General features: G+C 41.3%; 1 protein-coding gene across 6 annotated transcripts in view; it reads left to right on the top strand.

Moving 5' to 3' along the window:
- The window catches only part of LOC148393012 (VPS10 domain-containing receptor SorCS1-like), a 59,531-nt gene that overhangs the window by 12,006 nt on the left and 21,231 nt on the right, over window positions 1-26,294 (top strand). For 4 of the 6 annotated variants that reach the window (XM_088384367.1, XM_088384366.1, XM_088384371.1 and 1 more), the window contains exon 4: window positions 25,660-25,727. Coding sequence is in view for 2 of the 6 variants with exons in the window: in XM_088384371.1 (XP_088240497.1) it covers window positions 25,669-25,727 (59 nt within the window). In the remaining 4 variants the exon portion in view is untranslated. Of the gene's footprint in view, window positions 1-14,939; window positions 15,636-25,659; window positions 25,728-26,294 lie in introns of those variants that run through there. The other 2 variants (XM_088384365.1, XM_088384370.1) reach the window with 2 other exon arrangements.

Here is a 26,294-nt window from a genome sequence, read left to right as displayed (position 1 = left end):
AATAATTACTGGGCTAAAGCAATTTCAAGACTTTTAATCGAGATTTATTGGGTACATGTTTAATTGCTTTCGAGCGCCTTATTGTCCGCCGCGAGTGTGCGCAAGTGTGGATGGAGAGGAGGTCATGCAAGGTCCAGGTCCTGGTGTGCTTTCGGTGGATATACGATCCTAGGTGGTATTTTTTTTTTCTTTTGCCGCAATGCTTGTAGGAGCTCGGCGGCTCGGGGTTTCTAATTAAATGCAGTGAGAGTTGTGTAAGGCGAGCGGGAGTCACATAAAGCGGCGCGCCGGAGACCGTCAAAGTACAATGAAGTCGGGGACTCCTGAGTTCAAAATTCGACTTAAGTCGCAGCTGGCAGTTTACATTTTTTAATCTCGGGGACAAAACTGCTCTGCGCACGCTTGCCAAGAGATGAATAGCAAGCCTTATTATGTGAAACTATTCAATATCCCATTCTTGGAGCTTTATTTCTCATCAAGTTGAATATTTTTCCACTTTTGAAATGAAATGCACTTAAACAACTCTGAGTAGCACTTTGCACAGCAATGATATAGTAGCTATAATGTAACAAAAACATGCAGAAGCCGAAGAGTCTAGCAGCAGTTTTTATTAGAAGCTCACAACATATAACAACACGGAACTGCAGTCAAAGCTTTATTAGCCTTTTTCCCTGCTAGCCATCCAAGATGGCGTTTTAACGCCTCTTACCCTGACTCGCTGTCTTGCCCGTAGGTACCAAAGTGGGAGGAGGGTGCTGAAATAAACCCTTTTCACTGAAAAACTGACCGATTCATATTTTTTCCCCGTATTGTGCTCTAAAATGCCCAAAGCTATGAAAGTAGTAGCTGCAGTGATAACCGCAAGATGAACATCTTTGGATGTTGCCCGAGGAGCTAAATATAGCCAGGCTAGCTTCATTTTGAAGTTTCAAATGATGTCCTAGTATTTTATAGCGCAAGTAGAACTCCATTAATTATGTATACATTTTAATTATGTAATCAAGGTATACATTGAAGCTCTTTATCGTAATGATACACTGAACATATTTATAATCGTTTTCGGAATATACAATGTATATTTGAGACTTCACTTCTCGAAATTGAAACTCAGCTGTCAACAAACGCTTAACTCGTTCCCAGTTAAAATGGATGTTTGACGTCTATAGCAGTGAATGAGTGGTCTTTTTTTTTTTATATTCATTCCATGCTCCGTCGTATGTTGCAGATTTTAGTGGGCGAGCCAATAAAAAAATCATATTACTTCAGCCTTCACGCGGTCCCTTATTACCCCTCTCTGTGTTATTCCCTCCGGAGAAAGAACAAATGTTAAAAGGAAACCTCCGATGGATCTTTACCCATAATTCACAGCTCTACGCGGACATTTTGTGATCTGGCGGTTCATGAAATACAACCAGCGCGTTGGAAGTCACAGTCATTATCGGCACGGAACACGATTAAATGAAAGAATTCGGGTCATGACTTCACTCTCGTGGCTTTGATTCATGTCAGCTCGCTGTCTTGGGTTTTGAACCGTGGACCAACTTCAATCACGTTAATGAATTCATCATACGGCGGCTGACGGAGATGCCCACACGTAGTGCATTGTTGTGACCATTGATTTTTCCTTCAACCTCTTCTTCTTCTTCTACAGACACGCTTTCCTTTTAATGAGCCGGGTTGTGTTGCTCCTCTGAGAGAATTAAAATCTCACATACGGTCCAATTCGCAGCGGTGCACCACTGGGACTCGCATCTCGTTGTTAAGACGGACAGATAGATGGATGGATCGTGTATAGGAGGCTAGAGAAACACTAAAAGTGGCTTAACTTCAATGATGGGAGGGGGCACAACGCCAATGCCGTTCCTTCAAGTCGTAAAAGGAAGTTATCGCCGCTGTTAATAGCCAAACAACAGCAAGCAGCGCGTTTTTAACAACATGTAACACACGTGATGAGTCGGCAGTGAGTTCGCTCACTTCCGAGTTGAGGCTTCCTTTTCGGAACGGATTGCGAAAGGGGAAAAGGCAGAAAAATCCCCGCGAAATAAAGCAAAACACAGATCGAGTGCAGTCGGACACAACCCGTCGGCACTCTGCCAAGTTTCCCAGACTGTGCCGTCTATTTAACTTTGATATGAGGTGGAAAGGTCAGCTCCATCCTGAGATAATGCCCTCCCCTCTTTTTTGCCTCTATAGTGTGGAAGCGCAGTGTTTTCAGGCGCTCTGCCATTTCAGACAGGAAGCAATGACCTTCAACGGGCTGGAGGAAGAGGTCACAACGTAGCAAGAGTCGACATTTGAGCACTTTCCACTTGATTGCAACAATATAGCTCGCACCGCTAATGTCAAAGAGACAATCCCCTTTCGAGCAGAGTGAATTATATAACGGCTCCCACTCTTTGGGGGGATGAATTTTTGCAAGACTTTTCATCCATATGAGAGGGTCTGGCTCACAAGCTCTGCGCCCTCCCAAAAGTGTTTGACGCGGTTGTTAAGTCAGGTTCTTCCTCACCGAATCAACCAAGCATGCTATCATGGCCTGCTTGGTGTCATGCTGGAGAAGAAAAGCGCCTACCCCAAATGATTCCACGCAAAAGTGAGAAGAATACAATTGTTCAAAATGGTAGCAAAACCCTACTTTTCGTCCAGATAAAACTTCTAATACATTTTATTTGCCTTTCAAGGCACTCAAGGTCGCCGTGCAGAGATAAAATAGCATACACAAATATAAAAATAGTATAAAAGCAAGGAAACATCTGCAGCAGAATGATGGATTCAAGTATTTGCATAATATAATATAATATAATATAATGTAATGTAATGTGATGTAATATAATATTATATAATTTTAAAATCCTTGCATGGTATTACGATAGATACTGTAAAAAATATTTATGGTTTAAATGCAACCAATGGGCCCTGTATGATGAATGAATCCACAAAATGTCTCAATACTTTTGATCATCGTATATCTGAAATCCGCGGTAATGCTCGTCTATTTCATATTAAGTCAGAGTCATGTCAAAGCAGGCCACGCGTGACTCGATAATTTGACGTTTAATGGGCATCGAGCGTGTCTCATTAGAGCCTTGTTATTTCCTCTGTCGTGACATGCAGTGTGTGTGTGTGCGTGTGTGCCAGCGACAACGGCCGTTACCAATACTTAGATGAGAGGATTTAATGGCTTCATGAAAACAACCACGACGTGGTCGGGCTGGCCTGCTTAATATGACATGAATCAATTTACCTCGCTTCACAAAGCACTTTCAGCTCGCAGCTTTTAGAAAAGAAAAAAAATGGCGAGTGATTGACACAGCGGGGAGATGGCGTGATCATCAAAAAGAGAAACAGCTTGCTTTGAATTTGACAGTGAATTTTGTTTGTGGGTTTTTCCCCCCCTACCCCCCACCCACCCACCAACCCTTGCAAAAAGATCTGCTGGAAATCATTGTCGAACAACTCAGACATTGGTTCTTTTTGTTGCTTAAGCACGCCCATGTGAACATTATATTTTATTTATGACGTCTGAAAAGTGTGCCACAGAGATGGCTCTGCCAAAAAAAAAAAAAAAAGATACCGCCTGTTAAAGTTTCACCTCAAAATAGACAGCTGAGATGTAATTCAGCTGTAATTAATTCAAAATTAAAAGTAATCATTATTAAAAAGTTGGCGGACAACCCAGAAGGTCAAGAAATGTCTGCACCGTACTCCCCCCCTCCCCTTCTGGAAACGAGCTCAATCCACGCCAGCGATATTTCCACTCTGCTGTCACATCAAAAATGTTCTAAGCATCGAGTGAGCTCTCTCCCACATTGCAAACATCCCCTTTCAAAATCATTTTTTTTATTCATTTTTTTTTTTGTGAGCGACAAAGTGTCAGGGGCGGCCCGGGTGTGCGGTTACGCCGCATACTGATGCCGCCGCAAATAGACCGCTGGCGTCACAATGCGTCTCGCACGCAATCGTCTCAGCCGAAATAAATACATTTCTAATAGGCTTGACAGCTCGCGCGTTTCTCGCACCTCTGATAAAACACCAGCCCGCAGCTTGCAAAGCCTTTGTGTGCGCTTTTCACTAAGGCGGATCTTCACAAGAGCAACGGCGAGCTCTACCATGACAGACGAGCGTCGTAGACATCTCACGCTGCTCTTGATTGATTTATTTCTCAATCATGGCTCGGTACCGTCAGACTCTCGCTAATTAGCAGACTTCTGACAAGGTTTTTAGAAGACCGTTTACGCCAGTGACATCTTATCTGAAGGCATCGTTTGTGGCGAATTCGATTCAGTGCGAATCGTGACGTTGACGAGTCGGCATCAAAGAATGCTTCAACTTGGTGCGTGCACACCTTCAGATCTCGGCTGCCAGATAATACAACCCCGCAAACATTTGTTTCTGACAATCCAGACTACTAAATAAAATAAAAACGTACGTATGATTCAGGCTGGTATTGTATCGGATCATTATCGGTTACGATATCGAAACCTTATTGAAAGTTATATCGGGACATCCCTAATGGTTATCGGTTCTTACTTTATTTCTTATTTTGTGACAAATTTCTCACTGACAAGGAAAATTTTCAAAACGATGCATCAAGCAGGCATAAGTGGATATAAAAAGTCTACACACCCTTGTTCGACCGCCCGATTGTTTTTTTGCTAGATTGAAAAAGGAGACAGTGATAAATTATTTCAAGGCTTTTCCCATCACTTATGCGACCTATAACCTGTACAACTCAACTGAAAAATAATGAAGAGAATGCAAATCATAGATAATGTGGTTGCACAATTGTGCACACCCTCTTCGACTAGTCGTTTTCCTGGTATTTCTTTCCTCCTCTAACAGCACATGCTTCAAACGATTTAACTTGCTTCCATATTTTTTTTAATACACATAGCGCAAAAAAAACTCAGCAGGGATGCGCAGACTCTTTATCGCCACTGTAACTGACTAAACCTTCAGAAGACAAGCAACTCGCAGAAGGCATTGGTCGAATATTGAAACGACATATAATGAACACCAATATGAAGGCGATGTCATTGTGACCACAGCAACATCTGGCGAGTTTCAAAGAAAATGAGCACCCGGGAATTGAAAAGAGTTATTCCAAACGATGGCCTTACTGCAAAATGGCAGCTCGCTGTGAATGGCGTTTCCATGAAAGCTGCTCCGGCGAGGCTCATTGATTAATTTTCTCTTTTGAAATCGCAGTGGCCGACGACATGAAAGTAGACTTCTTTTATGCTGATGCAGTCAATAAATGGCCTTCTTCACGATTGTTCTCAGCCCCCCCCCCCCCTCCGTCTCTTTTCAGCCGTGTGCTCGATGATGATGATGCGACCACATAAAACGTTGTCTGTCTTGAGAATGCGCACTGACACGTTCTCATTAGAGACCTGGCCTCTGTCTGAGCCATCCGATTGATTTGTTGCATTTCCCCCAACTCCTCATACGCCACTCATGACAGCCGCCCGCATAATGTCGACTTTCGTGACATTATTTGGGGGGGGGTTGCGTGTCAACCCACTGTCGCAGTGCAGGTCAACTCTTCATTAACATCGACAGTATATAATGAGCTGTGCAGTAAAATTAGTAAACAAGTGCCGTGTACGGCGGTGATAGGACAGAGGCAGACGCAATCACGCCGGGTTGATAAGTGGACAGAGAATCGAAACTTCGGCCAGACAAGCGAAATGAGATGGGAAGGACACTCGCCATTTAAATTGTCTGGGCTCCGTGCTGGACATTAGTGGCCACCTTATTCCTCCTTTTTTTTTTTAACCAGTTCAGGCTTCATAATTTAAATATAATGAAACTTTTCAAGAGTTCGCAATTTCTTGGGTCAGATTTGTATAATTTACACCTCCTATCAAAAATAGTGATAATGTATGTATATTTTCTTGATTCCATGTTAGGTGAGTTGAGTCTTATAATTAATCTGCAAGAATAAATTACTTATCAATTTTCTTAATTTCCGGAAAAGCCTTTGAAAGGCCTTTTCACATATTGACTCACACCAAAAATCCAAAATGAGAACACTTGCGAGGACCTGCTGTAAGCCACATCTCACACTCAGGCGCTCACACCGAAATAACCGTCCGACCCTATTCCTGCACACTGATACTATTGTGCCTGCAGTCATTATAATGAATGAATTCTTCATATTCTATAAACGATGCAAAAATGGCAGCTTGTTAAAACCCTTTGTGTGAATCTCACTTTACGTTTTTGAGTGCGCGAGGTCACCCTGAAGCCGCCGGAGCAGATGTGCAGGAGTTTAGATTGCAACGTGTGATGAGTGGCACTCTCGCTGACTCGGCACACCGGCAACAATACACGCAGGGTCTCTCCAGCTAATGAGCTCTCAATATAGACAGCCTCATATTGAGCCAATGCTTTCTATCACCTATCGCATATCTCGGGAGCATTTTTTTTTTCCTCTCTACATGCCGGTTGGCGGCAGACCAAGGAAGCTGATAGAAAATGTAAATCACCACCGAGCAACTCATGTGGGTCCGGTCGGTTTGTGTCACCGGATGAGAGCGACACATTCCCCGAGGGGCTCGCCAACGTAGAGATGGCGGAGTTATTTCTGTATTTGACTTTCAAACAGTCTCAGATTTACAGGCAAGGCTTTTCACATCGCTGAGTGTGACTCTGTGTATGACATTGTTAAAATAGAAAGCGCCAAGCATGAATGCAATTCTCATCCGAAGGAGTCGGCATCAGAGTTGAGGATAACTTTGGGGATGGGCTGTCTTATTACTGGATGCAACTTGGACAAAATTTCTAATAGTGTTGTTGGACAAAAAAGTGAACTTTCCTAAGAAATGTACTCATCAGTACCTTTAGGGGTAGCTTGGTACTTGACTTTCACATTTTAGCAATAACCTATACCCTTTAGGAATTTGTTGTTGGCTGCCAAGGTCATAACTCGAGATAACCTGACATTTTCCGCTGGGAGAAGATCGATACTGAGTGGAGAAGTGGCAATTGAAAAAGATGGAAAAGCCTCGAGTACGACATTTCTTATAAAAGTGCCTTCATCGAACAGTTTTTTTGCTTTACATATCAGCTTGTAGCCTTGCTCTCATTGAGTCTTAACTTGCTCCTTAAATAGTGGTTCTCAGAAATAATTTGCAATAAATGACATATTGTTTCTACAGATAGCAATATGCATGCCAATAAAAAAATAAAATGTACTCCATATTAATGTATTTTGTAAAAACACACAGCGATGGTATAATTAAAGGAGTTAGTTGAATAATCAATTTTTGCCACATTTTTTCCTTGGACATGGGACTGCTCCTTTTGCTATGTGCGCCTTGGCCACCAGGGGGGCAGACATGAGCCACACTTAAAGCATTTCGCAATTTGCATTGTTTGTTAGCATTAAGCTAAAGCTTTTAGGATGCTTGGAATACTGTAATTCTCTTTTTTTTATATTTAGTTGGACAGTAAACCTCAACTGGGAGTGGCAATAACCAGCTTGAAGCCTTTTTTTTGCTTTTTTATCCGTGTTAATATTCCGAGGAGGTCCTTGCAGAAATGTCCAGATCCAAAAAGTTTGCGAAACGCTGCGCTATAAAAGTAAACTTTAACGAAACGTGTGGACAAATTATTGGCAGAAAACTGGAGACTATTTTAAATATGATTTACATCACAATCTTCCGCTATATTCTTCACCTGTCTTGTCACATTCTTCTTCTGGCTCGTCTTTTAAGAGTACATGTCACACAAAAAAAAAAAGATTGAGAAATATGTTGGAAAAAAACATCTGCATGCTCAAAGTGCTCAAAGCAGAACAAGATCAGCACCTTGAGACGTTTCAACTACCTGAGAGAAGCTGACAAGAAAAATCTGATAAAGTTGCCTGAATTTCTAAAAATAGATGGTTCTTTTTTTTTTTTTGTCTCTATGGAAGGAAGCGTGTGTCTCCTGACTTTTTGACGCGCCCACACAGGGAGGAAGAGTCTCGTTATCACCTCACATCATCTCGCAACCCAATGAAACAAAGCTTGCGCTGACATCTAAATATAACTCTTGAGTCAGCCAGTCTTAAGGTTATTACCTCAGGACATTTACCTGCTTTTTAATTCTTATTTTATTATTATTCCCAAACAGATGAATCTTTGGCGACCCTTAAATAACGCCCTCCTAAGTTTTTGCCGATTCATTTTCTGCACAACAGGCAGTTTTGGAATGCAAATGCAATGCTACCGATGGTAGCCTGTTAGCAACGTCATAAAATATTCATTCACACAGGAACCTTTTTTCTGCGGCGGTGCGGCAACACCAGCAGCAGCAGCATCCTTACGCATGTGATGGAGAGCTACAAAGATAGACTCCCTCCCGTAGCCTACAGTGCTCGTCTGCCACGTCGCTTACCTGTCAGGGAAATCACAAAGGCTCGTGAGCTCAGCGTCACTTTTCAAACGCCTAACCTCACTGTCTTCCGTTTACGTCTCTCTGGCAGCACTAAATATATGAGATGCCCTCAAGTAGCTTACAAGATTTCTGTTTTGATCTGCGTGAAGTTGTGATATAAGCTTTGGTTAATAATTGATGCCGGGAAGGATGTCTCTCCGTTTCGTTCGCACGACTCAAAAGTGACATTCTTGAAAATAAGAGGGGGTCCTCCGCAGGATGAGCAAGTGCACTTTGTGAATTCTTGATGCGCCGTGTAGGAATTCGCAAAGCCTCGCCAGCCCCTCCCCATCCACCTCTTGGCGCTCTTGTTGTTGTGGAGAAAGTTCCGCGCTTTTAAGTTTTGCCACGCGTGGCCTTTCCGCTCGTCGAGGGAAAGGCTGCGCTGACCTCATTAGCGCTGGCCGCTTCGCACCTGCAGCGTGTGATCTGGAAGTTTCTTTTCAGCCGGCTAAATTACCTAAATGACCTTCTCTTATTCACGCCCTGGCTAATTAAGCCAAAAGGCGATGAGGGAAAGGGGGAAATATGACTGCTTTGCGTGGGGAAACATGGCAACTGCTCGGTGTAATCAAAAGTTAACATGCTGCGAAAGAGGATTGCATCATTTACACGTTTTTTTTAAATTTTTTATCGATGCAATCGCTTTCTTAATGGCTTTTCACAGAGTGCAGTACAGTAGCCTAACTTTCGAGTTCAATTCATTCTTTGGCCAAGCTAGTAAATCAGTCGTCCCCTTGGAAATGATTGTAAATGCCATTAATCTTTTCCAGTTCTCCGGAAAGCCCATTTGAATTATGTTTTTAACAAAATGTAATAGCATGGCACTGCTAAATGTAAATTAAAATCATTATCAAAGAGAATGGAAAACAATAAACTTTCCTTAGTTTGAAACTTTATCTAGGTTTTCCATATAGGAGCCCAATTGCACCACAAGTTAGCTAGCTTGAAGCTATAGCTAGCAGTGCTAGGCTAAATTGGGATTTAGAACTATAACTAACTGTACTGGCCAAAAGAGTTAAACAAAAATGGATGCCAAAAAATGTTCCTTGTAATTTTTCGCAATTTAAAAGTGTTGCACCATACCGGTCAGCTGTCGAATATTCAACCCCCTCATGTAGCCATACTCGCTTAGCTTAGCATGCCAACGGGATGCGTGATGAAAGAAACTCGCCCGACTTTACCTGGAGGTGACTAAACACCTCTGACAAGTGCCTAGGCTTTCCCACCAAACACGCCATCTCATTTATTAAATTCCAACTAATGCCAAAATGTATAAAATGACACGTTTTGACACATTTTGCCAACACCTCTTCCCCTTCATAACAAACTACTAGAGCTTCGACCATTTAGTTGTGAAAAGTTGGTTTACACAGAAGCCTTGATGTATCAATGACTCTCCGGTTTTTTAATTATTATTTTTTTTTTTTCGAAAGACATTTTATCCAGTCATGGTTTTTCTATTTATTGAATTAAATTGCTGGCTTTAAAAAAACAATATCCTTAATTAACTTTTGTGACAGTTGAAGAGGTTTCCAATAAAAAAAATTTAACTCCTCATGTTTTTAATTACACAATGTACCTGAGGCATGGATAGACACAAACACAAATCCAAACACAAGCAAGCTACTGTAAGTGATTACAAAAATGTAATTTTTTGCAATAAAAAAAAACAATCATTTTCTTGTCATGACCTCCAGTATTCAGTACATCCAGTAAAAGAAGCTAGCCCAAAAATCTTGTAATTATGACTATTTTATTTTTTTTGCTCCCCATCAATTTTACATTCCAGTGTGCAAGTCAAAGATTTGCTGTATTAAATGGATTCAGCCTGCAGCAACATTTGGCCGGCACATGAAGATTTAACCTGCTGCCTCCACTGCATTTCACTGAGGCTCAATAGCATGATTGCACTCATTAGACGTCCTACAAGTGTGTTCCTCACTGATTGAAGTAGCTGCCGTCCATTTTTAAATTGACTCTTTGACTAAGCAGTTTGACGCATCTTTTGCATTTCTTCCAGGGAGCTTAACACGCAGATGAAATTTAAAACGTCATGGGAAAATATTAGGGGGGGGGGGGAAATAATGTTGAATAAAATAATGTTTAATAGCGACTGAAGCAGTGGTTAGTTGCAGAATAAATATTTACATATATATTTCACAACTTTCATTATATCGGGTGTCGCTGAATGTTGTCAAGCCTGACATGTCCACTCTGTCACAAATTGATTCAAATAGAAATTGTAAATGTTTAACAGTGCACAGTTGGCTTGTTAACGAAATAATGCTGCTAAGTAAAGGTCGACCATGTGCTCGTTAAAAACTGTCCACCCTGTCAGCAGGCTCACATGCATTAAATCCGTGCAGTTAATTTAATTTTCTTTAAAAAATGTGGCCACTTGATCCATGCATTTTAAACCGCATAACATCTACTTCATACAAAAATCATCTTTCGGTGAAATAGGTCATTCTCAAAGGCGGCTTCGGATGACATTGAGAAAATATCAAAACAGTCCAACAATTAACTACTCGGGCTTCATATTAATAACGACAGACAAAGAAGAAGCTAGGGAAAAGGTGCTCCTGTGGGTGAGGCAATGACGAATACGCTATAGCTTCATTCAATCGGCACCTTTTGTTATGTATGATGGCTGCAAGCTGAAGGCCAGCAGTCGATTTGTCGTGTAGGAGTAATTGGGACCTTTTTCTTCAGATTTGATGAAATAAACAAATACTATCCTTTGATTTCTTTGCATGATTTTTTTTTTTTTTTTTTTTGGTGCGTGTCCCTTACTAACCGCTACCGTCATACCGTTTGCTCACAAGTTTGCCATCAGAGAAACGAGCTGTGGGGAGCAGCACACCGTTTGTATTCAGCCTGTGTGAGAGGCAGCAAAGCAGCAATCTTGTCTTTGGAGAGAGACAATGATTCCACAGCTGCCATGTTGTGCACACAAATGTGCTGCAGGCATCAGTCCTGAAATCTGTCACCTTGCCGTGGCGAGTTGAAAAATGCGAGAAGCATAAAATACATTTAAAAAGAGATCTAACCGAGGCTGTTTTGATTTTGAATGCACGCGACATGAATGTAAAATCCTGCTTGCACTTTTTCATCCTCCCAATGCGCCCGCAAGATAGACAGAACGCTAAATCAACAAACAAAGAGGTTGCGCCCGCTTGATTACGTATTTAATCATTTGATGTCGTGATGACAAAACTTGAATTCCCTGTGTAACTGTCATAACTCTGAATAATGTCTATTTGCATTATCTTTTCACCCATGCAGTCTTCAGGCTTCCCCTTCAGGATTATTTATGTGGCATTCCAAATTGTGCATATGACTTGGAATCTCTTTGAAGGAAAGAAAAAAAATCATCACGTAAATCGATGTTAGATTATCGTTGCAGATTTTTCTAAAATTCATCGAATTTCGAAATTTTTGGTATTAAGTGCCCAAAATTGCCTGCAGATGAGTTTTGAAGGTTTACCGTAACTTCAGTAACCGCTAATACTCTCTTTCAGTACTATTTTTTTGTTTCTTTATTGATTATTGAAGGGACTTCCAAGCAGGGCACGCTATGATTGTCAGAGTTGAGCAAACAAGCCGCCTTTTAAAATTAATTGTCTTTTTCTCCTTCTCAGTGAGCAGAGAGGGGAGGGGTGAGCAGTTGCGCACGAAGGAGGAGGGAGAGCACAAACACAGATCTTTCTTTGCTCTATAATTAATGTGCATTGTCATAAAAATAAAAAAAATGAGAAAACAAACAAAAAATGGTGCCAGCAAGGTTCTGGTTAGCCCCAAGGACAACATGAATGGTCCAAGGATCAGTTCTAAAAATAGTTCGTTAGTGATAGGACACTGTGTTTGTCTTTATATTATGTGGTAAAATGAAAAAAAAAAAAAAAGCTAAAAATCACTTAATAGGTCAAACTCTAAATATTATGATCGTCTATTTTTTTTTCAATTTAATACGTGCAAGCAAAACTTTGCTTCAGCTGTGGTTGTTTTTTTTTGGTGCTCTATAAATAAATAAATAAAGTCGAGTTAAGATAGTGCTCAAATCCTCAAAACAGGTCACACGCGGCCAGCACATGTACAATCATCCATGTCTAAGCTTCAACGACAGGCGAGACAGAAAGCCATCACGACCGGCGCAGGGTAAAAAACACACGTAAAAAGTCATTATTTCCTGCACGCCACCATCTCCATTTTAATAGGCCAGCTCCGCCCCAGCGCCGCATTACAGTCAAGACTCCAGCTTTTTAGCTTAGTGTTCTCCGTGATTGAAATTCCAAGTCAGCCATCAATCTGCATTATAGACTGGTTTCCCCTTGTCTGGCGCGGGCTAACTGAAACAGATTGAGACAGCTCCCGCTCGCTGCATCGCTAATGGCTGCCAATGAAAGGCATCTCTGTGCCGGTGACCCCGAATGCGGACCGGGATCAGCGACGGGGAGAACGCGACTCAGTATAAGGAGTCTCCTCGGCGTCGCTCGGCAGTCAACAGCACAGCATCCTCTATCGACTTCACGTTGCCCAGAAATAGAATCTAATCACTAGATGCAAACGGGCCACACTTCTCCTAATGGTTTACCATTATGTGCCTGGAACCGAGCCCAAAGTCGAGAAATATATCGGCGCACGCCCGGGCCGGTATATTCTTCGGCCGTAATAACGTCCCAATTATCTTCCACGGTGGTGCCGACACAGGGACGCTTTACACAGAAACGCCTCGCCCAATAAATGACGCTCACCTCTGACTTCTCATTATTTTATGTCGGGTAATAACCTGAGTGCAGGGCGTAAAAAAGAAAAAACAAGCAGCGCTTTTCAAATGAGGCGGAGAAAAACGCAAACGTAACAAAACATAAAATGGGACCCGAGACATTCCAAGACTGTCTGACTGCACTCCAAAGCAACAAGATGACACTATAAACCTAAAGCGGTGATTCTCAACTCGTGGGTCCTGGACCCAAAAGTGAGCCATTTTGGGTGGTTCAGCGGACCGCTAGTAAAAAATGACATGATTTGTATTCAGATTTTTATTGACAAATAGAAGCGTTACATTTCCTCGTGATTATCACGCTCGAACGTGAAGTCAAAACGATACATAGAAGATAGGTGGCAATATTACTCACACTCAGTGTAAGTGCTTAGCGTAACCGCTGATACTTGTATGAAAAAAGATTCAAGTGGAGTTACTGATTTCATTTCATTGCTTAAGGAGAAATAAAAACATACTCTGTGCTGTGCTTGAAAATAACGGTTGTTTTTGTCACCGTGGCCTCGAGTCATTTATTCCCTGGGTGGCATAATTGACGGTAAATTGATTACTTAAGACCCACACTAATGGAAAACAAACTCGCCGCGTTGACACCTGTGGGAGGCTCAGCGATATTTCCTCAAACATCTTGAAGGTAGATTGATTGATGGAAGGTCTTTCATTATTTTGTGATGATGATGATGATGATGATGATGATGATGATGATGATGATGATGATGATGATGATGATGTCACCCATGATATGCTGGGACACAGTTGATCGCGAGCAGGCCCTTTCAGAGGCTTTTGGAAAATTTAATGGAACACTTTTGGAAGCAGCTGTGGGAAATAAAACGCACATTGTGACTGTGCTTCGGTTTGCTTAATGCTGACATACAATGCAAAACGTCATAGACAGGGTAATGAATAGCATCGATAGTCGTAGCCTTATAAGCAAACGGGTATTTTAACATAAACAGTGCATCAACATGTCTTGGCAGATAATATAACAATATTCACAGGCATGTATTCTTTATCTTTTGCGAAGAATGACTAATCTTACAGCAGTCGATTGAGTCCGTTATAGTATTTGTGTAAGTCTTCTCCATTTGTGTCATGATGAAGTTCTTATACTGCCCCTCGGTGGCCAAGTTGCATACAACAAAAGGACGTGCAATGAATTGTGATGGACAAACGGTTTGATTTTGATTATGTTCGGACAATATGTTTTATAGGGAACTCGTGTGAGTATTTTTATTAAAACTTTCTCGTTTTTATATGTAAGAAGCAGGCAATGAATTCATAGCATTTCAATTCATTTACGTGGGGGAAAACCCTGAAGTGTTTTGAGTCCCATGTGTGGTCATGCAACAAATTAAATTCTAATGTCAAGGCACTTCTGTATAGGTATAATTTCCATTTGCACTTATTAGCAAATTCAGCATCAGCTGGCATCATGAAAGATAATTATTTTGTGCAACCACTTGACGAAATGAAATTTAGTAAATTCAACACCATGTTTTTCAGTGCACTCCATAACCCCCTCCCCTACACACACACACTTTTAATTAAGTAAATTAGTTCAAGTATTTTTGTCACACATATGTATCTGTAATCTACTCATACGTGGGTGCAACCTGCCAGTACTTGTGTCACCTTTGTTTAAATAGATGATTTAATTAAAAAATCACGCTGGCTGATGCAGAATCCAGCCTCCAGCTCCTCCTCTCTCTCATCAGGAGGGGAGCACTCGTCGCCCGCACCGCCCCTCCGCACATTCACCGGCTCCACTCCACCAGGTGGATGACACACAAACGCATCACTGTTGCGCACCTCCCCAAAAATGAAGCCTATCTAACATCGTTTTAGCATGGCGCCGCGATTCGCTTTTTGCCTTTTTCTGATTTTCTCCTCCGAGTGGACGCGCGTCTTCTCCTCCCCAACTTGCACGCCGGACGTGAGGTGCAGTCCCTCGGGTCATTTGGCGCACATCAGCGCGACCCCCCGGGAGTTCCTTGGGCGAGATTTGACGCATTTTGGAGAGATTCCAGTTGGGGACTTTGTCGGATATATCGAAGGCGAAGCCAGCCCCGAAGTCACCGCTGCGGTCGCAGAAAGTTCAGCTAAAGTCGAGCCACAAGCGGCGTGGCAAGAAGACGCATGTTGTCCCCAAGAAGAAGATCAGACAAAACTTTCCCTCCCTGACGACCGAAACGACTTGGACAGCGAGGAAAATGGGGATGATGTGGATTCAACCGCGGATGAGGACCCGAGGAGGAGAAGCGCGAGGGGCGCTGAGACTTGGGCCGATTTAGGAGACGATGGCGCGCACGAAGTTCCGTACGCCGACTCGGTGGAGGTCCAGCTAGCCAGCTCCACCTTCGCCCTGGCCGGGGACACCGCGCACAACCAGGCGATGGTGCACTGGTCGGGCCAGAACAGCAGCGTGAGTGTCCGTTCCAGACGCGCTCGGAATTTACGCACGGAAGTGTTTTGTTTTGACGCAGTATTGGGTGCTCACTTTTGGCTCGTCTTGACACTTTTAATGGAGAAAGAATCATGTGCGCTTGTTTTAAGAGGAATTAAACGATTCTGGGTTGTATTTAAAATATCAGCACATGTTTGTCAACTCGTGTTTCCCAGCCAAAACGTGTCACAGTAAAAAGAGTCGCAACATTTTAAACACATATTTGAGCTCTATGAATGCAAAACTACAACAAATAAATGAATGCCTGTCAATCAAACAGAGTTCTTAATTGGAGGTGTTCCTAATATTGTGGACCATGCGTATTAATTCTCCTGGGTGAAGACCCTTTGATAATTCAGTGACTTCCATTCAGTCCATGTGATTATGTGCTTTTAATAATTCAACAGGCCAGTTGAATGAAAGCGAGGCGTTTCAGATATGTTGATGGCCCAAAAAGCTGCCCTGTAGCCTCTTGGAGATTTTCGCGCCAGGAGAAGAGCTCAGCTCAAATCAATTCAATAGATAAAGGGCTGCGCGTGACAGTCGGGCTCAGCGGAATAGGTTTCTGCTCTTTTCTTCCTCTTCTTCTTTTTTTCCGTGTCTTCGGTGTAAGGAAACCAAGCAGCAGAATCATGGCAGCAGGTCCTGGTAACCCCCTAATAGACTTTTCGTGTACACTGGTGAAAAGGGCACTAGGTTATCGAGGCCTCTTCAAATATGCATGAATTTGTTTTAAGGCATCTTGCTCGCTTACAACTGACACGGCCTCGCTAGATACAGTCTGAGACGGACTATGTTGGTTTAAAAGCGGAATTGAGTTGGAAGGCTATGTTCGGTGATTCTCAAAAATGTTCCCGCCGATAGCCTGAGTATTGGAAAATTGAGGCAGCATAACAATATTTTTTTTTCATCTGATGCTCATGCTCTCAAGCTATTGTTATTTTAAGTAATTTTAAATACCTAAAAAAAACAACCATGCGTACTTATGTAACTCATTCACTACCATTGATGGCTATAGACGTCAAAGATCCATCAGCTAGTCAGCTAGTCGTCCTTCAAGAGTTTGTAGTTATTTCAATCCATTGTAGGCAGAGAAGGTTCCCAACTAAATTCCATAAAAGTTGTTAGTATTAAAATAAATGGCAAACACACTTTGTCATTTTATTCAGTGCACCATGTGAGTCTTCTTTTCATTTCCTTAAAGTGATGTTATCCGAGACTGAATTTTCGACTTGTATCGGATCTCATTAGAGTATGTATTATCTGGAGATTGGAGCCGTGCTAGCTTTGTTGCTCGTCCATTAAAATACTATTTGCGTGTGCAAGTTCAATTTTCACCCCGCTGAAGGGATGATTGCTCTTGATTTTTTAATTCTCCTCTCATCATTTCAAGGTGGTGTTGCGTGTGCACATCTATCCTGTTGCTCACATCCAGTGTTTCCGTTTAAATATATCTGATGAGATCATAGTCGCTGCGGTAATCAAACAACATGCACAAGCGAGCTAGCAGAACACCGAGAAGACGCATTTTCTTTTTTTTTTTTATTCAGAAGTGAAATGTTTAATGGAGGGTGGAGTGAGTGCGGTGGGTAGGTTGGTTGAGGCCCCGCCTTAAGCATAAATGATTTACCAGCAGCAGCGCATTTCATTGCTTCTCTTGCCAAAAGGGCGATTCTCATCTATCTCAATATTGAGCGGATCTCAAAAGCTTGTGGTTTCTTATAAACTTTCATGTCAGCATATTTTGATGGGTTTATCCATCTTTTGGCTTCTTTATCATGAAGGTCCAAAAGAAATAAAAAATCTTTTTGCCTGCCCCGAGCAACCCTGGAGGAATCTCTAGCCAGATTTTAATAAGCTGCCTTCATCTTTCAGCCTTAAACATTCAGGAGATGTTCAGCTCCTCAATTACTGTGCTGAATTTGAAATGGTCTGTATTAGAACCAATCTTGCCAGCTTCCTCCTCAGCTCTGCTTGACGTCTTGTGATGTGATGGATTCAGTGTCACAAAGTGTAACACTAACAAGGCTGAGAATCCTAATTTTTTTTGTTTTAGTGCCAACTAGCCGCGTTCTGAATGCCGTTCAGACCCATTCCCACCTGTCTTGTTTGTTACGATAAGTCGGTTTGGTGCTGTTTCATCATCAAAAGCTGCAAAATTGCCCTTAAATAATGCAGCCTATGTATTTTTTAGTTGCCTTCTTAAGGGGACTATTACATCTCATTATGACTCTGTTGTGCCATCATTTTTTTTATGTGGTTGCTAAATAAAATAATTAATTCCTCTTTTGTCAATAAATTTAAGGTATCAGTCTTCATAGAGACTGCTGATATCAGTCACCGATACTTTAAGGGATGCTTTTCTTAAGTTCATATTTTTCTATAATTAATTTGATAACTTTATTATTTTGAACAATGAATGCCTTTAAAAATGCATTTTGCCACTTGCTGTGATTTGATTGAGTTTAAAAGTTCAATATTTTAATGCAAGGTAAGCCTTTTCGAGCCAAACTTTTATGGTCTCTACGAGTCTTGCACGGACGGAACGCTCCAAAACACATCATATCTTGACTTTAAATCAGTCAAAGGCCAAATGCTAAGCGATCGATTCTCATGGCTCAGCAACAAAGTTAACAGCTACTGTCCAACAAGGATGAACGATCACTTAAATTCTAGGCGGAAGGGATGTTTCCGAGCGGATGCAAATGTCAGGCGGCAGTTACCTCCATGTTGAACCCTTTGCACGTAGCCAACATTTGACTCTTCAAGAACATGCTTGAAAGGATGTCGAAAAGCAATCAGCTGGCTTGGGTGATATATGGCAGCGCGTGAACTTTAGTCTTACATCATCTCGGGAAGGCAACTTGGACGGTAATGAGGGCTGACATGGAGGAGAGTGACACTTGGCAAGAGGGGGAAGATGATTCTGCTGCACATTTGCCAGTTTACGTAAAAGGGAACTCACCAGTTTGTTTCGAAATATATTAATTGAAGATAATTGCTGAAAATCTCAAAGGAGAGAACTGATTATTGCCATTTGGAGCATTTCTACCACTACGATGTTTATTTAGCTAGCTAGCTGTGCGTACACCACACAAATACCCAAGGTCAGAATTTACAAAACAAGTCGGTGATTAAAAAAGAAGGAAAAAGAACAGATTAGGAATTGTCGTTAATACCTGAAAAAGTAAAAATGACTTTTAATTGTCCGTAAAAACAATCCCTGGTTTGATAACTGGGCTAACGTTATTTTAAACCAAGAACTTGCTAGCGTTAGCTGAAGCGTTGATGCTATAAAATCATGTTAGCTGACTAAGAGAAAATATTAAATTAGCCGTTGATAACAACAGAAAAAAGATATAGCTTACCTCTAGGCTATTTGTAACGATTGAATAAACACCCGCCAAGCACGAGTTGAAGTATAGCCACTGACCGAGGAACTGGCCAACTCACACCATCGATTTGCGAGAATAGTTTTTTTCCCTTCTCTCCTTCTCTTTCTCACAACAAAGTTGGCTATTTTTTTTGTCTACTGGCAAAACTCCAGCCATAATAATATGCAAATGATGTGCAAAACCAGATTGAATTTTAGGCAAACAAATTCAGTTGGAAGGTACGATATGTAAAATAGACGCCAAGCCTTGAAATGAATCAAGCCTCTGTGCCTTAAGTTATTTCTGCTTCCTTTGCTGCTCCTGCCCGAGACAGCAATACGCATAAAGCTTTATAGATACAGTGACAATGATATACATTCAGCTCTCTGCGCTAGACAAAGAAAAATACTACATGCGGAATATGATTAGTGCTAAACATATGCAATGTTAAGTAGATTTAAAGCACAATGAAGTGCAAGAGGCTACAAAGAATGTCTCAGCGTCGCGCCGAGAATCTTTTCAACAATACAGTATGGAAATGTACTTGTAAGGAAACAGTCATTTTTTTCCACTCTCATTAGCCAATTAATTGTAATATCCCAGCATGCTAAAAACAGCGCTACGACATAACCAGGCAAAGCCCGTTTATCTCCAAGTGCCTTTAGGGGGAGATGATGCATAGGTTTTCCCAGTTAATTCTTAATCAGCTTCTTATTATTTTATGCTTCTCACCTTCCCTGCTGTGAGAAGATCCCTCAGACGAGTGGAAGCTCATGGATATATATGCACACAGTACAGACGGCCTCTCCAGGTGTCTTTGTGATGGACAGGCTGGAGAGGGTTCCGCATCAAAGACACCCAAAAAAGGAAGAAGTTTATTCATTGATTCACAAAGTTAGGTGATCCGACTCGGCGGCCGCGGCGAAGACAACGGGAAAATAAAGGGTGTACTTTTGTCGGCAGGTATCTGCTTTGAATTAAATAAAAAAGCCGATTTGGAAACAGCGGTCGGCCGAGCTCAGCTGCGGAAAGCCACCATCCCTTCCTGCGGCGAGGTTCCCGAGCATTTCGCCATCTTGCAGTGTGTGTTGTTTATTGGCAAGCTGTGTTACCCTCAAAGGGCCTCCCGCTTCTGTGCTGAAACCCGAGCAGATAAATTCCATAAAAATCAGGTTTGGATGATTCGGCTAGCACGTGAACGGTCAAGCATGTGCTGCAGTGCTATACTCAGCTCTGTGGGAAGTGAACTTGTCTTCTTGTTGTAGGTGTGGATTTTAATGATGCTCAGTGTTCTCCAATGTTTGTTGGGCCAAGGCACATGAAGTATTACCTTGAGATGAAAGTGTGAATACTATGTCCCCATTGGAATGAATGGGAATGTCGTTAATCCGTTCCAGCCTCTCCCCAAAAAACAACAAAAATGACTGACTTAGTAAGCTGCAGTAATATTTGAAGCTTGACCAGTCTGACTTTTTTGAGGCCAATGCTGATCAGGATATTTGGCAGAAAAAATATTCTGAATAATTGGACGAATAATTTAAAAAGTATATGATTAGTAATAACTTATTTTTGCGTCCCTGAATGCTTTAAATGTTATTGTTGTAATTGCAAACTCAGGTAGAAGATTTGTTTTAAAATACAGATTTTTTAAATGTCTAATTTAAGATAATCATAGCAGAAGTTATTTTTACCTTCTATAATTTTCGCTATGTAGAGCTGATTCTTTGTAGTGAATGAATCATCCTTTTCAAACCTAATGAACTCTCATGGCGCACTACTCAGGAATCACAGTCAGCATCTGAGTGTGCGTCAGAGGAGCCACTGTATCATAAACTGAAAAGCACAAATTGTTTTTGTGGCACGCTAAATTCCAATTGATAGCTGTATATTTGTATTTCTGCTAGACAGGTGGTCCAGCCAGGTTCGCGAGAAGTTGCTGTTCGGCTTGTTTTTTTAACGCTGCTGTAATGATGTTCATCAACGCCTTAACAAAATCTGCTCTCGCCAAGATCCAGATGCGACCAATTTAGCGTACAGTAATTTCCATCCAGCTGACTTTGCAAACGTAGGCGCTGTGGGCAGCACACTTCAGTTTGTCTGTCTAATCTGGCCTGAACTGATCAAGCCTCCCTGGAGCAGGATAAAGTCTCCACACTCAGCAGGTTGCTTCATCAACTCGCCGAGGTCCTCATTTAGAGGCGAGAAGCAAACAGTTTCGGATGACTTCTCAAGCGTGTTTGCGTTTGGGGATGCTGCTTTCACTTCATTCGCCTATTGAAGCCAGACTATCAGTCACAAGCAGCCGTAGTGGCGTGGACTTCTTGTATTGCTGCTTATTATCTTGTTTGTGTGCAACCCACTGGGTGTGCTTTGTACTACACTCCCCTCCACAAGTAACTGGAACAGTGAGGCCAATTCATTTACTTTTGATGTCGATGAAAAAAAAAAAAAAAAATGCCGGATTGACACCAAGTAAAATAAAGTCAGGAGTCAACAGAAACATTTTGCTTGCCAATTTAAAGAATGAAACAACTGCCCTGTAGCGAGATAACACACTGCCAAAACAAGTGCGCATCTGGGGAATGATTGGAAGGTTCTACTACGGCCCGAGTTAATCAGCAAACTTAAAGAGTATGGCTGGATAATTAATTTGTCAAATGTACTAGAGTGCAATTTTCAAAAAAGCAAAGACTGCTTGGCTTGTATATTTATATATTTAAAACCAAAACACTTATAATAAATCAGATTATTGTAATACAGAAAAAATGGTGAGAAGAGGATCTGGGGAAAAAAAATCTCATTAAATTGCAATATTGAGGGGAAAAAATATAATCAGATTATTTTTCAAAATCGTTTAGCCCTACAGAGCATTTCCCTGAGTCCCCCCTGAATGATCCCCGCTAAACAAAGCAAATACCCTCACTTACGTGCTGTAATAATCATCTGCTAGCTTAATGCTAACAAAATGGAAAACACCCTTGACATGCTAATATAAGAATGACAGTTTTAGAACCCTTAAAGTTTTAATCAAGTACAATATTATAAGTGCTTTTTTTTTTAGCCGCCCTAAAGCGACCATATATAACAAAAAGCACACTAATGGTGTACGGCTCCAATGCAGAAGATATATTGCATATAAAAAATATCAATAAAAATGTCTTACTGTTAATTCTAATTTACAACTTGATTATGAAACCTATTTGCATGTTGGGCGTCATCGTGAAGCTGCACCCCCGCATCAGCTTTTTATTGCCATATCAATACTTTATTTTCTCCATTGCGACATTGTGAAGTGGCTTCATAATTCATGCTTGCGCTGACCTGCTAACAAAAAAAAAGAAAAGCACAGTGGGAAAGCGTGCGAGATCAAAAGAGTGCTTCAATAGAGCGCCGTGTTGAAAATATCACCCTTTGCTAATGATTGGATGTGGTAATGTGCTCGACAAAAGTCTCCAATGTTCCACTCAGGTGTTATTAAAGTGCATTAGGAAATATCCTGCTGCTGGGTCTTCATTTTGAGGACTGTGCTTTCATTTTCATGTGATCATTTGATTGGAGTTTCATTCTAATAGACAATGCGGTCCCCGGTGCTTCGTTGATGTTCACATCCTTTAAAATTGAATTTAATATGTAGTTAACGTTCGACGGCCAGCCACAAGCAGGATGATGTTCTAATGTCCTGTATTGGCATTTCAAGTGTTCCGGTAATTATTTTTGATTAATCTTATAATCATAACAAAACCTTAAAGTGCCAAAAATTTAATTAAACCAAGCTGCTGCGCGTTAACGATGGCTCAATACTGGATTGATTGTATCAAAGTCGGCCCAGGCTTGATGATTGATATTCCAGCTTTACACATTTTGTCAATATTGTCTGTGATTTTATAGTTGGATCTTGTAGAATTGTCATCTTAGGGTACTAAGTAGAAGCCACAGTAATGTCTGTAATATCTCAAACTTTTCATATATTGTAGGCGGAAATATTGATCAAGAATGAAAAAGAAATTGTAGTCGCAAGAAATAAAAATAAAAAATCCTGGAAACAGATTATCTGTGAAAAATGAAAAAAAAATGCTATTACAAGAATGTAAAAATATGAGAAAAAAGCTGTGACAATATTCACAATGTTCACTCCCACAACGGCGCAAGCAACCTGCGTCCACCTATTTAAATACTAATGGAAAGAAAACCCCACCCACCCTCTTAGCTTTGCATTTGCAAAATAAGGCCCAAAAAGTTCCAAGTAAAAAAGCAGTCGTAGCGCATGCACCCCAACACGCAAGGCCCCGCTAAATATTTGTCTTTTTTATTAATATTCCCGTCATCAATGCCCGCTCTGATTGCTTTCGTGGACTCATCCATCTGTTTAATTTCACTTGCCAAACGCGATGCCACTTTTATTGATGAGCCAACTTCATTCCAATGGCTGATAAGAGCGGATCAGCAGCTTACTGGGAGTTGTAATGAATTTTAATAGGTTCACCATCTCCGCTTTCATTTGTCACAGGTGTTCATACTCGACTAATAGAAGCGAGACCCCCCCATTCCCCCTCCCCCCCCCAACAACACCACCCACCCACGCTTTGTGCTTTATTGATAACCAAACGTCGCTCATTCTTCTCCCCGCGCAACACCTTCATTTGACGCTAGTCATCACTCCAGCCTAATCCCTTCAAGCCTCCATTAAGCCTCTATTCATTCCCGTGTAATGACTGCGGTCGTCCCAGTGCATTTCACCTCCAAGGTTTAAGATTTACAAAGGATTAGAGAGCAGCGAATGTATTTGCTTGCTCGTGGATGTTGGATAATCCAGCGGATATGTTGATGATAGCGCACTTGAAAGGGCGGCGCTCGTAACAGGGTCGCCAACGTGAAAATATGACACCTTTGTTGCAAGGCAAAAGGGGGGAAAGATGAGCTCATAAATAAGACATCGGGTTTGAGTTCGGTGCCGTGCCTGTTGTGTTGTGTCGTTCCATGTTGCCGAGCTGCTTCAAACACCTGCTTCTCCCGCAAACATCTACAAAGTGAATAATGCATCGGCGCATTGATGTGTTTAACATCCCTACGCCCCCCCCCCCCCCATGTGAAAGTTTCTGCTTATGACGCACACGAGTGACATTTGGCTGGATTGCGCCCTAATGAATGCAGAAAAATAAATGACACACTTGTGGGGGGTTTGAATGATTTGTCCTGGCGCGTGACTTTTTTTTCAATGAGCGTGACTTGTCCATCAGGGAGCAACACAGGGGGAGGATGGAAAGGGCATTTTATTGGAAGTGGGTTCCCACTGTTTTTCATGTGTCACTTGAAGCTTGGAAAAGGCTCCAGGCTTCAGTTCTAAATCCTTGAATTCTCGTGCTGTGCTATACACACATAAATAATTCTACTCTTGATTTACACGTTCTCAAAACTGCGAAAAGTAGCCCAAATTGGGTGAGATGGCTAACCCAATGCTGGGGTTCAAAAAAATTTCTCTCACAAATCAAGTTTTCAAACGCAATGATATAGTATGTACTATATTTCATGTAGTTCGTATTTATGAATAAAGCAACTGGTGGAAATGGAATAGCTGTAAATTACAATGCATGGGTAAAATAAAAAAAAAAACTGCAAACTTTAATTGGTCAAACCTATTTTCTGGGTTGTATTAAGATTTAAAAAAATATATTTTTTTGTGGATGTAACCAATTATTGACATTTTAGTCCATTTCATATTGATTTAACACGCAAATAAATTGAGTGAAAAATCTGGTCAACACTTTATAGACATCAAATATAGGCTTATAAATGTGTAAATGAAGTGCAAAAAAACAGCAACTGCAAAAACAGACGCGTGTGCAAACGTGCAATGGAGGATGTAAAAAGGTGTTGCTTGAGATGCTCGGCATATTATTTATGGAAACGAATAAATAAATACTGGCATCGTGCATGTGCTATACGTTTCAGAGATGATTCTTTTAAAGTTGAGCTTGCTTATGTAAATAAAAAGAATTACAAGCTTGTTTCTTTACACAATGACTCATTGGTCTCGAGTGGGACATCACACACTCTCCAAACAGTCGTAACACTTGATAATCAGAAAAGAGGAACACGAAAGAAAGAAAGGAAGCGGAGGAGGCACAATGGAAGGCAACCCAGGAGAGCGATGCCATCAGCAGATTTTATGATTGCTCCGCGCGAGACGAGTCCCCGCTCCAGACGTTAATTTGTACGAAAAGGTGAAGGGCAACGCGTCGACGCACCGCCTCCGTCTTACTTTGGAGACTTTCTAACGACTGGTGGAGGGAAACCGATGTGTTAAAAATCGCACCGACTTTTTTAGCCTCTTCCTCCTCCCATGCCGACAAAGAAATGTCGGCCATTTGCAATTTATTCCCATTAATGTCGTAAGTAATGAACAAGGAAATGGACAGCTTTACGCGGCTATAAAATAAAGGCTTGTGCATCCCGTGACAGCTTTTATGATGCTTTACTAAAAAAGATGTCCCCGATATTTACGAGGCCCGCTGTCTATGGCGCTTGAAGAATGGTGTCGTTGCGGTGACAACACCAATGGATGACATTGTAACATGTGGATTAAAAGAAAAAAGGGCCTCCACTCAAATATGTGTGTTGTGTGTTTCTAGGTGATCCTCATGTTAACTAAATACTACGACTTCAGCTCGGGCAGAGTGACGGAAAGTTCTTTATGGAGGTAAGAGCGATTCCAAACAGATCGATCAATTGGGTCAAAGAGTTGGGTCCAAAAGGGACGGAACCAGTGGCGGGTTATACTGATTAGTTAGTTTTTATATTGCCTTGACTTTTTTTCTTGAGCAAGTTTGTAATTTTTATTTTTTTACGTTTGATTTATTTGATTTTTTAAAATGTATTTTTATTACAGAGTTGCACATTTGCTAATTTCTTTAAAAAAAATTCAAAAATATAAGTTTTTTCTTCAAATTTTTTTACAAGTAAATGGAGTGATGCAGGCATGCGCCATGCTGCTTTCCTTTTTTCTTCTTTAACATTTTCAACTATAAAGTCGAGTACAAAAATGTCCCCCCGCAAGCACAGTAATAATAATTGTAATAATAATGAGAAGTCATCCCCTCTCTATGCACGCTACACGGGATCGTCTTGTTTATTTTGATAATTAGAGAAATATCCATTCATCTAGCAAATTGCTTGCTGAATTCTGCCGTTGCAATTTTCCGCCTGCCTGACATGCTTAATGATAGCATCAGCATCCGAAGCGCTAGGTGTTGCTCCTTCTCTCTCC

Source organism: Syngnathus floridae, chromosome 9 (genome assembly GCF_059516105.1).
Source record: "Syngnathus floridae isolate MCC-2025c chromosome 9, RoL_Sflo_1.0, whole genome shotgun sequence".
NCBI lineage: Eukaryota > Metazoa > Chordata > Actinopteri > Syngnathiformes > Syngnathidae > Syngnathus > Syngnathus floridae.
This window is presented reverse-complemented; position numbering and strand designations above follow the sequence as displayed.